At 42.8% G+C, this 18,678-nt stretch overlaps 1 protein-coding gene across 2 annotated transcripts in view; it reads left to right on the top strand.

Moving 5' to 3' along the window:
• The first annotated feature begins 1,405 nt into the window (after nt 1-1,405).
• The window catches only part of LOC108617597 (uncharacterized), a 39,868-nt gene continuing 22,595 nt past the window's right edge, over nt 1,406-18,678 (top strand). Inside the window, exons 1-3 of one of the 2 annotated variants that reach the window (XM_018013433.2) lie at nt 1,406-2,805; nt 3,183-3,218; nt 6,527-6,584. In XM_018013433.2, coding sequence (XP_017868922.1) covers nt 2,794-2,805; nt 3,183-3,218; nt 6,527-6,584 — 106 coding nt within the window. In that variant the 5' untranslated portion in view covers nt 1,406-2,793. The remainder of the gene's footprint in view (nt 2,806-3,182; nt 3,219-6,526; nt 6,585-18,678) is intronic. The other variant, XM_089469932.1, reaches the window with a different exon arrangement.

Below are 18,678 nucleotides of genomic sequence, written 5' to 3'. Positions count from 1 at the left end.
AAGTATGCATACACTTTGCTGTGCGTCTTATTTATAGCAAATCATTTGTTTTGTTTTTCTGTTTTTGTTGTGTTTGTTTTTGATTTAATTCTTTTTTTGCTTTTTGTTTGAAGTGATTTGCTGTTTTTAGGTATTGGCTACGCTTAAGTCACGTAGTATATTGATTTCAACTGCGTTTATGTTGATTTCGATGAGCAGAAGAAAAAAGTACATGCAGGAGAAAAAACGTAACGTCTGGATGTTTTTCCTATAAGAAATTCGCGCTCTGATCCGAGCTGAGCTCTGTTTTGCGTGCAAAAAGAGAAGCAGCCGCTTTCCATTTTGACAATTCCAATCCTAATCCTGTCATCTAACTGCATGTGCATGTGTGAGTGTGTGTGAGCGTGAGAAGCAACTTTTGGTGCACGTAAATCTCGCTCGACAATCAATTAAAATTAAAATATTTTTTATGTCTCGCATTGCGGCATGTCAGGCGAAAAGGAATAACAAAGCAACTACAACAAGAGCAACAGCATCGGTAGTAGCAGCAACGAAAACAACAAAAACAATGTTGTCTACATATTTGAATTGACTTTTGATGATGTATCACGATTTATTGTTACCAAAAATGGTTGTCAAAGCGCGTGGAAAAGTGGATCAGCCGCGTCTAACGGTGCAAAGCGCGGCGAGAGGCGAGTGCAAGCTGGGGGTAAGAGAAAAAACTCCCACAGCTACGTCGCGGGTTGCCCAAATGTCTTTAGTCGTCGCTTCGCGTTGCGTCTGCGCTTTAGACTGTGCGCCTGTTCGCCCCGCTCGTCGATTCGCCAATTCGCCTCGTTTGCGTTGTGCGCTTTGCGTTTTGCCTTTTGCGTGGCGTAGATGCAGCGCAAGATTAAGCAGCGAAAACACAAAACTAACCGAAAACAAAGCGTAACAAGTCTGATGGACGTGCAAGCATCTGAAGAGCAGTCACACACAGATTCAGCGGTGCTTTATGTGCTGTTATATTAATTGCTTTTGGGCAAACGCCGACAGCCAATGAGAAACGCTGGCGCCAACACCTACGCCAAACTTGTCGCGCGTCTGTATGTGGCTATGCATGTTAATTAATAATACGCAAGCAGCCGCACATATGTATAGACGCTCACACACACACACACACAAACACTGCCACTACTAACACACACAGGTGTGAGGCAATGTAAACAGTTGGCCACCCAATAATATGCGCGCCAACTTGTCATTTAGCCTAGCTCCACCTTAACAAAACAAACAAACTGGCGCACACACACACACACACACACACACACACACACACACATACACTCACATACGCCTATTCACGAATACAGACAACAACATACAGGTATGCTGAGCTGCTCCAACGCAACATGTTGGCTGCGGCTAGTTTCATTCCAGCAGCGAACGTGGCGCTAGTCGGTCGTGTGTCGCGCTTCGTTCATAGTCGTCCCAAGCTTCGCGTAAAGACAAACGGTACAATACGAACTCCTTTTGGCTGCCCGTCGACCGTTATGAGCGTACGCTTCGCCTGTGTTTCAGTTTCAAGCCGTTTCTTCGTTCCGTTTGCCGTTTTCCGTTTGTCTTCTTTGGGCTGCCGGCATTTATTGCAGTTGCTGTTATCGTTTGCTCTCGTTTTTTGCATTTGCTGCGCGTGCGTGCGTGCGTTTGACTTAAATGGCGTTTTAAGTGAAATTAAAATGACGGATGTGCTGTAATTTGCACACACACATAGCAAGCACACACCTACAAGAAATACATATGTACATACGTACTCGTACGTAGCTGAGTGTCAATAAATTTTAAACACGCGGCAGCCCGTGGGGCGTAGCATGTGCCTAGCCTTTTGATTACAACTACACAGCGCGTGATTGCAACGCCCCAGCAGCAGCAGCAACAACAACAGTTGATCGAATTAAGTGTGCATCGTGTGTGTGTGTGTGTGTATGTGCGTTTGCTGTGCTGATTGCTGCTTGTTGCGCCCGAGGCTGCGTGTCCGGCAATTTAGCGGATATGCAGGAAAATGTGTAACACCCCCGCCCAGGAAGCCAGCCGGCTGCAATAAGTGCTAATAAGTGAAGCGGACCGGATGTATTTATGAATTTTGTGCGTTTGACGCCCAAGCGTCGGCTCACACAATAAGCGCGGACAGTGGAACAGCGGAATAATTGTGGAACACAAACACACGCACGCAATCTCAATACGGTCATGCGCTGCCGCCTCAATAAATATTTGCCTATGGCCAGCTAAGCAACTCGCGCACTCACTCACTCGCTCAGTCGCTTTCTCGCTCACTTGAATAGCAGCAACCCCCTCGATCGCACGCGTCACGCACTGCAAAGCTTTTCGCTTCGTCTGCAAGTTGTTTTTGCACAATGCGGCGGCCAACGTCGCTGCCGCCGCGATTGCTTCGTCGCCGTCGCTAAACCCGAAGCAGAGAGAAGAACAACAAATTTTCCAAATTTTAAATAGCAATTACAACTATCGCCCGCTTGGTGCGTTGCACTCTGCCTGTGTCTTCTGTCGTCGTCTCCGTCTCCGCCTCCACCTCCGATTCCGCCGTTATTATTGTTGTTGTTGTTGTTGTGTTTGTTGTCATTGATTTGGCGGGTAGCATGCAGCAGTGGCACACGGTAACAGCTGCTGCGACAATAGAGACTAACTACAATAGTTGCAGCGATTATTTCAAGCACCGTCGTCGTCGTCGTCGCCAGCGTTGCAGTTGCTGTCGTAGTTCCGTAACGTGGCCAGAACGTTGCCGGGCAATTATTATTTTGTAAGACGTTTTACAATTTAATGGTTTTCATGGTAAGCACCACTCGACTCACAATGCCGGAGCACCAAAACGCCAATGCCATATGCTATGTGCCCCCGTTTTTGCTCAGCTCGGCTTAGCACTTTCCCACACTCTTACACTTTCCTCCCTCCAGGCTCCTGCCTTCTCGCACCTTCCTTTTCCCTGTCCCAGTGCGAGTCAAGTTTTCTTTGCCTTTTCCCCTCTCTTTCACCATCCACGGCCTTGTTTGCTCTGCCCTTTTTGGACAGCAGACGCCTCTGAGTGCATCCGGAGACACACGGAGGCCGGGCTGACACCTTCATAGCAATCGTGGCACACACACTCACACAGACTTTTTCTTATCTTATTATACCCTGTTTGATTTTCGCTTCTTCCTCTTTGCTTCCAGAATGGACTGGGATCCGACCCTCTGTCAGCAAAGGAGGTGAGTTTCGGTATTATATAGAACCTTTAACTACACTGAAGTCTTATAGGTTTAGAGCCTTCATAATAATCATAGATCATCAATTGAATACGATAGAATCGGTAAATGGTGGTTAGGATCTATGAACCAGTAAAAGTATATATACCTGAGATATTTTCGATAAATATCTTATTTCAAACGAATCTAAAGGATCCCAACTGATTCCTCTGCACATTAAAACATAATTAAAGTTCCATCACAATTGAATGACAGTTAGCATGCAATTACTTTTGTTGTTATTAGGTGTTGAATTCATGTTATTCTTAATTTGATATTTATTATACAATTGATAAATTATAATTGTTTGGTCGATTAACTACTTTTGTATTTGCATTCATGTTCTCATCACCATAGACTTCTCCTCTATTATAGAAGCTGCCACTAGCATTATTAGAGTTACTTAGATTGTAGATTTAGATAATCAAATAAACCTGAAGAGAATACCAAGAGAACAAGATCTCAAAATTGAAACTGAGCTGAAACTATCAAACTAATGAAAAGGAAATTATCGATAAAAGATTCTATATGTATCGGATATGATATACCAGTATAATCACTTCGTCCTCAGATATTAGCTCCCCCATCCAGTCAATTCGAATCACAATCAATTAAGGTGATTTGCCTTCATTCTTAGATACTTTGAAGTAGACGATGTAGTTCGGCGTGTGGTAACAGTAATGATATCGCCAAGGCTATTCCCAGTTCTGCCACTGGACAACTTATGGGGCTCATCAATTGCAGCAAATCGCGCACGCCTCAAAGCAAAAGCCGCACAGCAATTGATTTTTTGCCCGAAAAATTCCTGTCGGCAAATATTATTTGCCAGCTCGCATACCAATCGGAAAACAATCCATAAAACTGGCCATCAGCTGGGGCGAGAGAGAAAGAGAGAGGAGTGGAGGTGGGCCGGAGACGGCGCTGACGACGTGACGATGCTGGACAGGCGCAGCTAATGGTCAACTCCTCTCGGGCTCGGCGCCTATGAGACATTTCAGCACGTCTCACACAAATTAGCGCAGCGATTGCAACGCCAATAACAATATCGTAAAGAAGGGCGGGCGGTCTGTAGGAGTGGGGACCGGGCTAGGCAGGGGCCTCTACACTGGCAGATCAAGAGCTCGGGCAATAAATCAGCACAGTTAAGCGAGGCAATTAGATAAAATGGCTGAACAGTTGTTGGGCCCGCATATCAATCGCAATGCATCTCGATTCGTATCGACTCTCGGCTCTCGGGTCTCGGCTCTCGATGTGTCCGATGAAGTTGTTGTCAATGCAATCCATAAGATAAAATAGCCCAAAAGTCATCGATTGCATGTGCATTGGCCTTAACGGCCCCAATGGCCCCAGTGGCTCCAACGACTGCTCCGCCGGACACAATCGAAGACAAACTATCTAATCTAATGTTGTTTTCAAAGGCAATGAGCATTTGTTTGAATAAATAAATGCAGCAGCCGCAACAAACTAACAACAACAATAACAACAACGACAACTGCACCTAACATCGCCTCAGGGGTAGCTCGACTAAAACAATACCTTGTAATTACCCTGAGCCATATTGCAAGTGAGCGACTTTTAATTATCTCTTTTTAATTACCTAACAAAGAAAAAAAAAAAAAAAAAAAAAAAACAATATTATTGCTAAAATTACATACGTTTTACAGTCAGAGCTAAAAGTTCAATCAGTTTGAAAATCTAAAGGGTTCTAAATGCATATAGCTAAAATCTTTGATTATAGGAAAGTCATAATTTTTTCAGAGCTGAAATCAAAAGTACGAAATAGAGTAAGAATGTAAAGTCATTTCGTTGTATTTAATTGAAATTCTAAAATAATTCTAGGTGTAAACGGATTATTTTTAATAGCTAGAAATAAATAAATAACTAGAAATAACTATATATATTTATAAATCGTTTCAGTAGCAAAAACTGAGCTTAAATATGAATAGTCTAATATAGTAGTATTTGTAATATGTAATAATAAGTAGTACTAATATATAGTAATAAAATATTGTAAGATAACATACAAATAAAAAGTCTATGTTCAAAATGTTCTGTTCTGTTAAGATAGATGAGGCCCTGAACTTTATTCGAATTTAAAAACTCTGAAGAAGCATACAAAATTGATTTATATTTTCTTAATATATTGCTGCAATACGGAAAATTAGATTTGCCTAATACTTAGGCTAGGTGAAGATCAATCATACCCTATTAGCAAATGGCATATACAGGGCAGGCAGCATCGCGTGGCTGGCCAAGTGTAAAAATCTCAGCATCTAGAAGTTGGCCAGCTTGTAAATCGCCCACTCGACGCTGACATTTTTTCATAATTTGCGCTACAAGCTTGACAATTGTCGTTTGTTGCCCACTGGGCAATGTTTTTATTGTTGTTGTTGTTGTTGTTGCTATTCTCGCTGTTGTTGTTATTCTGTTGGCAGCTTGTATGCAACAGCAGTGCGCTGCATCCGTTTGGCCAAAAGCTCTTCGAATGTCGCGAAACGCGAAGTGTTGGCGCTTTCGCACCTCCAGCTCACAGCTTCAGTGTTCCAAGCAGTACCTCGTTTGCCCTCCCCCGTCCTCCCCATCCCCCTTCACACTTTACACTTCGCACTCCCAAACTCCCTGCTTCCTCCCTCTGATGCATATGCAATGCTAAATTAAAATTTATCCGTTTTATGGCGCTGCGGGCAGCCAATAACTGTTTTAAGCCAGCTCTTTTTGTAGTTTTGTTATACATATATATAAATATCTTTTTTTTTTAAATATTTGTTTGTCGGCTCGGTTTTATTGCCGCTAGTTTATTGCTCAAAAATTTCGTAAGCGCTTAATGCGCAACAATTGCGGTTTCGCATATGGGGCAGCAAGAAGAAGAAGATGAAGAAGCAGAAGCAGATGCAGAAGCGTTCGTCCCGACGGAAGTCGTTTGCGGTTCCACGCAGTTGAATTCAATAAGCCAAACAGCCACCAAACACGCACACACACACACACACACACACACACACACGCACAGACTCTCTCTCTTGTCTCTCTCTTCTTCAGCATTTTGTCAAACTTGATTAGCCGTAGCCGTAGCTTATGGCCTTATTGTTTACTTGCATATCTAATAAGCCACATTCTTAATCATAATGATGTTGTTCTTGATAATAATCTCAAAATCTTTCAATCTTTCCGCCTCACTCTTTCTCTCTCTCTCTCTCTCTCTCTCTCTCGCTATCTCTCTATCTGTTACGCTCAATCCATCTCTATCTCTCTCCCTCTGTGTTCTTCTTTTGCAGGCAGAGGGCCCTCCGGTTCAAGTTGAGCCAGTTGATTTGAGTCTACGTTCGCCGCGTGGTAAGTTGCTAATTATACACATTCCCATCTTAAAGCTCCATCTGCAGCTACTTCTATACACGGGGTTGTTGTTGTTGTTTTTTGCCGTTCTTTGCCAACGCTCGATAAATATGGTTCCGAGTAATTAATCAATGGACTAGCCGTAATCTGCGTAAGGTTGGCTTTTCTAAACGGGTCAAGTGAGCATTTCGAAAAGAAACCATTTTGCATCTGGAGTGAAAAGCGATCGGAGGCGGGATTTTTAATTATAACAGTTGGCAGCTTAAGTAAGTCCCACTTTCGTAGTGGGTGGCAGGTAAAAAATCTGTAATTGATAAGCAGAACCAATTTTATGGCTAAACCCTAAGCGATTTGCCACAGACTCAAGACACTTCAATGAAAGTTGAAAGTTTTCGAATAATTTGGGATGGATCTTTCACAAAAAAAAAACAAAAAAAAAAAAAACAAACAAATTGGTTTCTAGATAGTCGCTGAAAATAATTAAGCTTAAGCATTTACCGCTTAACCGCTTATAAATCATTCAAAATTATTTTTAAACCATTTTCTCTAGACATGAGAAATATCCGCTGAAATTTTACTTAATCTTTAAATAACTTGCTATTTACATCTTTTATCGATACCTCCAATTATCTCTCTGAATTTGCTTTTTTTTTATCTAAATATAAATATTATGTTTATGTGAAATTGTTAGATTGATATATATGTATATGTATTTTAATCAAGACATCCGAACTTAAAATTCAATTCACAAAATTCAAAGCTCACAAAATCCGATTTATTTAGATAACTTAAATACAATATTAGACGGACACGTGTGGCATCTGAATCTGACATTCTATCTATTATCTTGTTTTTATCTTGATTAATAATATTAATTTTAATCAATTAAATATATTCACATTTGGTTGTAGTTAAAACTGACTTAAAGGCAGAATAGAATGACAATGCGATTGACATAGTATCGAGATACATAGCAAACAGAGCGACAGAAAAAATAAACTAGATGGAGGCCCATTTAGAAGTTTTTCTGCGATAGATTGTCATTGATATTTGTGGAGCTGCGCTTAAAGATTAATCATGAAGTCGCTTGGCTTAAAGAATCTTTTAATTAGCGGACTTTATCAAATTATGCAAATGCTTAATTAAACGAATTGCAAACAGAAATGTTTTATCGCCTGCAATCAGATTTATTGCGTTTGCAATCAAAATACTTATCTACCGGATAGCCAAAGTTCCGGTTATACCTTTATGCATGCGAATTATGTGCGGGGCATGTGTGTTCCGGGTTTTAGGCTTTAGTGTCAAAGTTCATTCGTTTGCGGTGGTAATATATTCAATCTAGGCGAATGCGAATGCCAAACTCTGGAAACAAAAAGCTATTAGGGTCTCTGGCTTTAGCCAAATGCTTATGGGCTTCTCTCATATATATTTAAATATTTCGACATGTCATATCTAAGAGCGAATGAATAAGCAGACATATATGCGCATATATCATCATATCATATCTATATATATATATGTATATATATTCTTTATTGCGAAAGTGAAAGCATTCGCTAACAGTAGTTAATGCTCAGGCCTTACATGCAGCTCGTTTAGCTAATGAAATAGACGCGCTTAATTGTTTCTATTTCCATTTTGATTTCCATTTAATGCGAGTGCCTCGGGCGTCATGCAACCTGTTGCAGGCGTAACGCTGGCTCGTAATCAACATGAAAATCACTTGTGGGCCCATAAAACGGATTCACGTCGATTCCCTCCGAGCGTGGCTCCATTTCTAACGCAACGACAATGGGCCACAGCTGTTGGCTGCCCACTGAGCCAGAACCCGAGCTCCAGTCGAAGGCAGTTAAATTGAGGCGGCAGCAGTGGAATGGTATGAGGATGAGGGGGTGGGGGGGGTGGGGAGGGGGTGTTCGCTCGGATTGGGCCATACCATCTAGCGCAACTAACAAGCCCATAGAGAGCGTGTGTCGCTGTTGTTGTTGTTTTTGTAGTTGTTGCTGTTTGGTTCTTGTAGGTTTTACCACTTGACCGACCACCAGCTGTTGACCATTTGACCTTTTTGGCAGCCTTTCTCTTTGACTAGGCGCATAATGTGGCTGGTGTGTGTGTGTGTGTGAAGTTAACAGCAACGCCCCAAAACTGTTGCCCACTGAGTGGTACTCACCCGTTCCGGGTCTCGACTCATCAGCAGCGACATCATCAGAGACTATCTTATAAGATGGATGTTTGCCTCGGCCAGATAGATAGTTATATGGTTGCTGTAGCTGCCTCTGCTGCCGCTGCTAAGCCTGAGGCCGTAGGGTGCCCCAGCGGTACACATAATTTAATTAAGAAGCAGAGCTCGGGTTGCCTTAAATGGCTATACAGTAAGATTAACAGCTAAGAGCCGAAACGCGTTGCGTTCATTAGACTTCGACTAAAAGAAAAAAATCCAAGGAAAAAAAATGTATATATATATATATATATATATATAAAGTATAAAGTCAGAGTGGCAGTCGGCAGTTGCGCATATTAATCAATTAGGCATGATATTAGTGAGGGCATCATTAATTTTGTCAATATGCTCGGGCTATCGAGACGCGCAGAGAGAGGCCCATTCAGTCGCTCGCTCTTAATGGGTTTCCTCTTCGGCTTTGTGGCGTGCTACCACAGCGCGCGAGTTGTCTGCTGATCTGTGGCAAATGTGTTAAATAGCGTTAAAATTTGTAAAACAAACGGCACATAATGGGAGACCCCGTCTTAATTTTCAAGTTTAACGGTCATTCAGCATTGCCCTACGCTGTATATATGCTTATATACCATATGTAAACTCGTATACACATGCGAATATGTGTAAACACTTGACTATTTGGCCACATAAATTATGGCTTTTAAATAATTATGCAATTAGGCAGCGGCCACGATAGCCGATAGCCGATAGCTGATAGCCGATAGCCCCGAACTGCGAATGAATCGAATGAAGCGGAGAAAAGACAACAAGCTGGAAAATGCCTAGCAAAAGAAGTGGGTGCCCACAATATACCCTCTATTGGGCAAAGATCTTGCAATATATAATGTCAGCTTATTTAGGAGTAACCAAGATTAGTGTTACTAATATTTGCATGGTTATTTTTCCTCAAGAAAGGTTAAAAATAAAAACAAAAATCTATCGATTTGTATTTAAATAGTGTATGTTCTGGTTATTCTAGGTAAAAGATGGCAGTTAAATGATATTGGAATATCCGTTCATCATCTAGTCAGCCTTGCAGAGCAAGCTGGCCAGGGTATAGCCAAATTCAGCCAAAAAACTGCCAAATAAAAAAGGCTGTCTGCCGAATCCCCGACAGTCGAGTGCGAATTCCCACCAAGTCTAATTGCAGGCTGGGAAGCGTTGCAGCTAAAGCGAAACAACTACAACTTGATTTATTTAAGCTACTCAAACAGCCCATAAATAAAGCTGTTGAACTAGCCGCACTGAGCACAGAGCACGGCACAGCTCGGCAGAGTTGGGGCTGGATGAGAGGTGGGAGCCGGTGCAGGCGTTGGTCGGTGTCTCAGCCCAAGTCTCCCAGCCTGAGACTCCGCGCCTCGGACTGCTCCTCTGCGCGGCTGGCTCGGCACTTGGGGGCATAGGCTTTCAGGTTAAGTAGATGCGGCGACACGCGGGTCGTTGCCAAAGCAAAGGACCTTAAAGACGGGGCAACGGGCAGCGGGTAAGGGGCAACTTGCAACATGGTGCAGCACTCTAGCGAGCAGCAGAGCATTGAATGATATGCAAGTTTCGTTGTGTTACCGTTGCTGCACTTCATCGATGCGGCTGCTGCTGATTTTGGCATCTCGAGCGATAGACCCCAACCTCTCTCTCTCACCCTGTCTCTCTTTAAGAGATGGCAAATCTTTCATAACTGCAGGCAGCGGCCGCTCCTTGACTCTGAATGCAGCTCGCAGAGAATTCATTTGCCTGGCCCGCACAATGCGATTGTTTTTTAATTATGCCCGAGCGGAGATGAGCGGTGCTGAGCTGTTGGCTGTCGGCTGACACCCAGTCGGAGGCACTGGGGATTGGGGACTGGGGACTGGGGACTGGGGACTGGCAACTGGGCACAGGTCCAAGTTCTGTCTGTTTAACATGGCGCGTATGTAACGCGCTTGTCGCTCGGCTCGTTCGCGTTGACTTGGACTCCAGTTGACTGAGTGACTGCCTTTTTGAGGTTATGTGAAAGGTCAAGTTCGTGATCGCATTCAAACATTTTTGCCAACCACTCATCTTGCTGCGCAGATCGGCGTACCGACTGCCTGCCTGCCCACCAAACGCCTCCAACTCCAACTCAACCCGGGCCCAAGTGAACCCAGCCTAGTCGTGGATGCAGCGGGGGTAAGGCCGTGATGCGAGTGTGAGCCCGACCCAAAGCCCAAAGACGACGACGACGACGTCGTAGAAAAATTGAAGATGAGCGTGCCACCACCACGCCACGATTCTGCCATTGCCACACTGCCAGCCCCCTTCTGCCCCACCCAGTCCCCCACCCGCTGCGCCGCTGCACCGCTGCACCGCTGCCTGCCTTGTCGCACCAAATTGAGTGAATGTAAACTGTGGTTTACTTGTTTCCAGCGTTGTCATAGTAATTTTTCTGCACTATAACAACGGGCAGCGTCGCCTGCAACTGCTCCCAGGTCCCAGCTCCTAGCTCCAGTGGCAGCAGTCACAAAAAAAAAAAAAAAAAAAAAAAAAAAAAAAAAACAACAACAACAGAAAACAGATGAAAAATGGAGATGCTGATGACACTGGAGACACGTTGTCTCTCTGGCAATCGTGCAACTGACACACCAGCACCAGCAACAGCATCTGCAACAGCAACAGCAACAGCAACAACAACGAAATGTTATAGCAGCATATGCCACACGAACCAAAAATTACACTGGACAACACAGGGTGCGGCTAAGGTATGCACAGGGCGGGAAGTGTGCAGCAAGCTTGTGTTTTTCTTTTTCTTTTATTTTGGGTGGGGAATCAGTTGGCTCCTCTGCTCTTCTGCATTGCTTTGAGGATAATTTGAATGTCGACTGTTGCCTCTGTCGCTGCCGCTGTTCATGTGGTTTCTCAGGCACTTTGATTACTTTGTGGATTAGCTGCCTACATGGAAAATCATTTGCAGAGAGACAAAAATTTCATTAAAATATCAGAGCTCGCTCCAGCCCAGTTTGATGTTTACTTTAATTTAGTAATTGATTTATATACATATATATAATGGTTTGGTTAAATGTATGTAACAGGTAGATCGAGGCGTGGCAGACCCAAAAATTATTTATATTTATGTATTTAGCTCTGTCCGTCTGTCCGTCCGTCCTTCTGTCCGTCTACCCGTTTATCCGTCCGTCCGTATGTTTGAACGTGTCGATCTCAGAAGATATAAGAGGTGGAGACTTAAAACTTTTTGCGCGTGTATACCACGCCAAATTTATATAATTTCGATATATGTTAAAATTTACCCCTCACCCCCATATATACCTCTCACCCTCACCGAAGAATTATTGTGAAATATTAGTTCCTCGAAGGGTTCGAGGGATCTCGTAGTCGAGCATTCTCGACTAGAGCTTTCTTACTTGTTTGAATTACTTTTGGAGTTAGTGAAGTTTACATCGTTGCATTTACTTTTTATTAGTATATAAAATGAAATAAAAAATAAAAATAATAATAAATAAATAAAATAGAAAATAAATTAATTAAATTCAATACAATAAAATAAATAAACGAATTAATTTTAAATAATTAACGGTAAGGGAATCGATAAATTTGATAAAAGAAATTCTTCATCGTATTCTATTGTTACTATAAAATAATATAAACTATATAATCATAAATAATGTTTATGAAAATTGAAGCTGCTTTGACTAGGACTGGGGTCACACCCACAATTAAGGAGTCAATTTGCTCTCCTTTACTATTCTAACTTGGCAATACTTTCACCATGTCATCTGCCCATCTCATGTATTTCGCAGCCAATTAAGATCCTCATAGGCTGTGCAGAATAATTTATAATGCATAAATATTACGCAGTACAGGTACACAGGTTGCGGTCTTGGTTTTTCATGGTGGCTTTGCAGGCGGACTCGCTGCTCAGTCTAAATTTATTCAGTAACCTGAGACTGATCACAGACATGCGTAGCTCTTGGCGTCAGTTAACGCCTAACAAGTGCCTCAGTGCGCTCGACAGCTTGCCTCGGGCAGCAGCGGCAGTTTGTTGGCCATAAATCAACGCCCATGTGCCAACTGAACAACTGGGCAACTGGGCAACTGGGCAACCAAAAAACCTGCTGCATAGTGCACTTCTCACTGAATGTGTGCCCAGTGCGCATCTTCCCAGGAGCATGCGAATAAATGCTACGACAGCAACGACAACAACAGCAGAAGCAGAGCTAATATAAAATAAATAAAAGACCAAACAAAAGAAAAATAAAGAAAAGCAAGAGCCAGACGCTGCAGAGATCTGCAGATCCCCCGGCCCCAGGGCCTGGTCTTCAGCTTTAGCCTTCGCTTGGGCCTGGGCATGTAGCAGCTGTAAGTAGATCCACGCTTTCGTGAGCAAACAATTCGAAAGCTGACAAAAGTGCTGTGCAATAACATGTTAACGACGATCTCAGCTGCCTATCGATGCGAGTGCGAGTCGACGAGGGCGGCAGAGCGTGGGGGAGTTCTGTAGTCACAGCCCACACGACGACGAATCATAAGCCACGACGCGAACTGCTCCTTAAGCCAAAAACCAAAAACCAAAACAAATAAATATATTTCTTCATTTTTTTTGCGCAGTTGAGTTATCGATGCTGATGTATATCGATCGCATCTGCATCGCGAGCTTTCGCTGCCCGTGTAACTCATTAGCTGGCAACTAATTTCGCAAGCGCTGCCAGACAATGCCACAGAGCCGAGCGGCATGCTGCACAGAAACTGTAGCTGCATATTTATTGGTCATAAGTGCGCCGACAAAAAGCAGGCAAGCAACAACAAAATTGTTCGGAAATTTGTCTCCAACTAAAAAATAAAACAAGTAAGAAGGCTCCAGTCGAGACTGCTCGACTAGGAGATACCCTGAACCCTCCAAACTGATATTCTAATCATTCTGGACTTCTTTTATGCACACATACATACACATGCACGTATAAGCACGCGCTTTGCAAACTGCGCAGCTAGCAGCGGCTGCGCTTGGGCTGCACTGCAGTGTGGGCAATATAACGAGAATTTATTTGTTGAATAATTTCTTTTGTAGACATACGATCTTAATGAAACTTTTAGAGCGTAATCATATGGCTTAAATGTGTGTACATTTCAAAGCACAAGTCTCTAGTACTTGAAATGCGTTTTTTACAAATTGGGGGCGAAGGGGGCGTGGTATCCAAAATCTGTAAATTACAAAATCTTTGTATCCATTAACTTTATATACAACGCAAATTTGAAGTCTCCAGGTCTAAAAGTGTTCAAAATAAGCTGAAAAAACATTGTCGATTTTTCGATTATTCTCGATAAAAAAGTTATCGGATGAGTTATCGAAAAAATAAAGCAAACTTGTACTGCCTATGGTATACACGAGTATGCTTGCCAAATTTCAGCTCTCTAGCTCTTATATCTTCTGAGATCCTTTTGCTCATACGGACGGACGGACGGACGGACGGACGGACGGACGGACGGACGGACGGACGGACGGACGGACGGACGGACGGACGGACAGACGGACAGGGCTATATCGACTCAGCTCGTCGTCCTGATCAAGAATATATATACTTTATGGGGTCTGCGATGATTCCTTCTGCCTGTTACATACTTTTCACAAAACCATTATACCCTGATTTCCCATTTTCAATGGGTTCAGGGTATAAAAATGGCCAAAAAGCGCCGCAAAAAACCCAAAATGCTTGCATATTAGCAATTTGCATTGTTTGGCCCGCAATATGTGTGCAGCAGAGGGACAGACGGACGGCGCGACAGACAGACGAACAGACGAACAGACGGAGGGACTGGCTGGTGTCTGCACTGGTTTCGAGGCCTTTCCAACTGCTGCAGGCCTTATATAAAAATAAAAAACAGCCAACAATAGCCTCTGGCAGCCAGCCATCCAGCCAGCCAGCCAGCTAGCCAGGCTTGTACGTAGCTGTGAAAGAATTCTTGGGCCAAATGCTGGTGCTGCCTTCGCTGCTGCTGCAACAAGCTGCATCCGCCTCCAATTCGTGCACCCGCGCACATGCTCCTAAATGGAGCCTTCGTGTAAACAGAAAAATTTGACTCATGACTTTGTTGTGCAGCAGACTCAGCGACAGCAGCAAAAGCAGCAACAGCAGCAGCAACAATAACAACAGCAACAAGAGCAGCAGCACCACACATTCACATCCTTTTTTGGCGGGGGCATGCAACACAGTGCTACACTTTTAGTTTTGCTCAAATTAGTCAGCGGGATTTTTGCGGCTGTGTTTCTACAAATTAACGCCAATTTCGTATCACGTTATTAATAGTTACCATTAAATTGCCCGCTCCACGCTCTGATCATTATCTGGCGGCTAACAAGACAACAACAAAAGCCGCAGCTACGGATAGTGGATGCTGCCTGCCTGGTGGTTGCTGCGGCTGCTGCCTTGTGCCTGGCTAGTGGGTGAACCACTGTGATTCCTTGCGGGTGCGCAATTGGCAGCCACAGCTGGCCAGCAACGTCTTGCCTTAATTATCTGCATTGCCAAAAAGAAAAGAGCAGCAGCAGCAGCAGCAGCAACAAAAATAAACTATACCAAATTGTTTATTTTTTTTTCCTGTTTAGTTTAGTTTCGATGAGGTCTAAGAAAAGCAAAAACAGCTGCAGTCGCGTCACCTTTGTTTGCCGTATAGAGCGCGATAAGCTTGTTAACTGTTAACCAAATCTGTAGCAGGCCACCGAAAAATGGCCAAAAAAGCAGCCAAAATCGCTCTGGCTCTGTGTGCACGCCCACGTTCTCTACATTTATGCAGCTAGCCGCATGGTGCACTTTTATTAGGCTTTTTATTCGCCAGCTAATCAATGAGCCAGCCACTGCCTAATTAACATTCGCACGGCCTTAGAGATGACAGCTTGAACTCGATAAGGAGTCAGAGTCAAACATATCGGAAAATCTGACAGGATGTCGCACACATGCATAAGTACAGAGAGATAGATAGATATATGTGCATATCTACATATTATCATTTAGTTGCAATTATATATATATATTCATTCAGAATAGGAGGTTCACATAATCGATTTGACATGAATTGCAATTGGTTCGCTCTAAAAGCAAAGGCGAAGATTCTTTTATTTTCGTATGGAATACAATTTGTTACATATATTTTCAAAACAGACTTTTCAAGTAATTTAAATAATCTAAATATTTTCAGGTTAGCCAATTCTCTCATTTTTTTTAGTTTCAGTTTTAGATCTATTGGATTTACTAAGGATCTTATACTTATTTCTTTAAAATCTATTGCAAGCAATATCATTTCAATTAAAGCAATTACTTTTGGCTGCGCTCTGACTAGATTTACGTCTATATTAATTGACCTAATGGAACGAGTGCTCTGTGCATTGCACATGTCCATCTCTGACTTGTGGATAGTTGACCGACATTTGCGGCTACTCGAGCTGGGCCCGATGCCGGCTAGATAAGCAAATGTGAATCGGATAATGTCATGTTGCCATGTCATATGTTAGCAGCAGTGGTGCAAAAAAGAATAGATATACAATATAAGAGTAAAAAAGTTACAAACTGGAGCAGTAAGTCAAAAGCAAAGTTGAAAACATTCTTATCGATTACACCTGAGACCTCAATCAATAAATTGATTGTTAGCGATCAGTTTAAGGCTGGCTGGCTGTGGTAAGTGGTGCCTCGGTGGTGCAGCAGCCACCATGTGCCGCGCATACAAAAGAGTGGTTGTTGTTGTTGCTGCTGTCGCTGTTGCTGTTGCAGTTGCTGTTGCTGTTGCTGTTGGTCGGCTCTTAAGATAATCCGAGTGGCTGCTGCTCTGCCTGGCCAGCTCGTAGCCTCTGCGCTAGCCTGACTCTGGGTCCAAGTCCGAGTCAAAGCATTTTGATCACAGCCAGGCGATAGGCGGCTGAGCTGCGTTGTTAGGAAGTCGTCGCTTGGCCGTTTGTTTGTTTGTCTTGTGTGGCTGTTGGTTTTGTTGTTGTTGTTTCATTTCGTTGGGGCATAAAGCAAGATTTGTGTAAATGTCAGGTGGTAATAGTGACACTGTGCGCCACTTGATTGGTTTTACTTCTGACCAGCTCAGCAGCAGCAGCAGCAGCAGCAGCAGCAGCAGAAACAACAACAAAAACAAACAGTGTTTTTTGTTGGTAGCCTCGTTGAATTGGTCGCAAGGCTGTTATGGTTCTTGTTGCTGTTTGCATTTCTTTAATTGGCTCATTTTCACGGCACATGTTGGCCAAAAAAGCCCAAAACAGTGCAAAAAGACACGAAAAGCAAATGAAAAAGGTAGCCAAATATTTATTGCTGCATAAAATGAAAAACACGACTATCGCATCGAAGCCATCAATAAAACATGTAAATCAATTGCAGCGCATACATGGCGTATGAGTAATGTTGATTTCCTCCACCGTTGGCAGTTGTCAACCGAAAAGAACTCTGTGGACGTTGTGACAGCTCGAACGGAATCGAGCTACAGCTTGTCCCTGCGCCCAATACCGTGAGGTAGCTCACATAAATTTATTTTTAATTAGTATAAACATCGAATGACATGAATTTGTTGACACGAAAATATTTATAAGCAAGCCAATATTTCCAAAGCTAATAAATTCCCAATTATTTTGAGTTTTTGGTTAAGCCTAGAAAAGCGACTTAAATTAAAATTGATATTATTTAATCGGAACTGCTCTATCCTGGTAATAAAGATATTCTTGGTAGTAAGGACTTTCGAAGATTACATAGTATATATTGTAAATGTTTTATTATTATTATTATTATTATTTATTTATTTTTTTTTCATTTAGTAATTTTAAATTTTCTGAACCTCTGTGAAAATGTTTGTCACAGGCAGAATGAGGCATGATCTAGCTTTGCCCATGTCCATGTTTCAGTATGTTATCTAATTTTTTATCGATTTATATCGATAGTTTGTTTTTTAAAGCGACGCTTGTAAACTTTTAGACATTATAAAGCTTAGATACCACAATCCTTGGCACAAAATTCAGAATAATAGAAGAGAATAAGTTCTCTTAGCCCGAAGCGCAGTCTAAGCGCAGTTTCTGCGTCAACTGCGAATTCAGCAGAGCATGCTGATGCATGCGTATGAGTGTGCATGTGTCGTTTATTTTGTATGCCAAAAAGAAGCGTAGAATTATTGGAATACCAGCTCCTTATATAGATTGGGCATGTGATATTAATTAAAAATGCAGTCTCATAGAGACCAATGAAGCCTTCCATAGTTCGTAAAAATCTGAAGAAACACGGTTAGAAAACTGCTGACAATTTAACGGCCACGTTGAAAGCAGCTCGAACTTCGTTTTCCATTAGCTTTGAGAGACTTTGTTACACCCGAAGCCCATCAGGCCTATTGATGGTCTCCCATGAGGCACATGAGACTACGAATAAAATAGGAAACTTCTATTTGCTTGAGCAACGCCCACCACGAGGCAACACCCAAGCCCAAAAACCAAACGGCAATTGTTGCAATTGCTGTGGCGGTGGCTGTTGCAGTTGCAGTTGCGCAGTTCTGCTGCCTGCTGATCGTAAATTGAAAGCACACGCTGCGTCATCAAAGTCATTAAACTGTCGACTGGTTACGGAAGTTTGTGTGTTTTATTATTATTTTTATTTTCGGTTTCTTCTTTTTGGGTGTGGATATGCGTTTCAGTAAGCGATATATGCGCAAGAACGTCTCGAACATGTTTGCGTGTGTGTGGGCGAAGCTATGTGTGGGCGTAGAATGTGGCAAGCCAAACAGACAGACAGACAGACAGACAAACGGATTGACAGACAGACAGTTGGGCAGACAGACTGGCAGTCAGTTAGTGTGGTTGCCGGATTGTTTGCTGCTCGCTCAGCCAGAAGCTGCTACGGAGCCGATTTTAAAGAAATAATAATAAAAGTGCTAAAGCAT

The sequence above is a fragment of the Drosophila arizonae genome, chromosome 5 (genome assembly GCF_054131065.1).
Source record: "Drosophila arizonae isolate 15081-1271.41 chromosome 5, UAZ_ARI_1.0, whole genome shotgun sequence".
Lineage (NCBI taxonomy): Eukaryota > Metazoa > Arthropoda > Insecta > Diptera > Drosophilidae > Drosophila > Drosophila arizonae.
The sequence above is the reverse complement of the archived record's forward strand: the minus strand, read 5'-3'. Positions and strand labels throughout refer to the sequence as shown.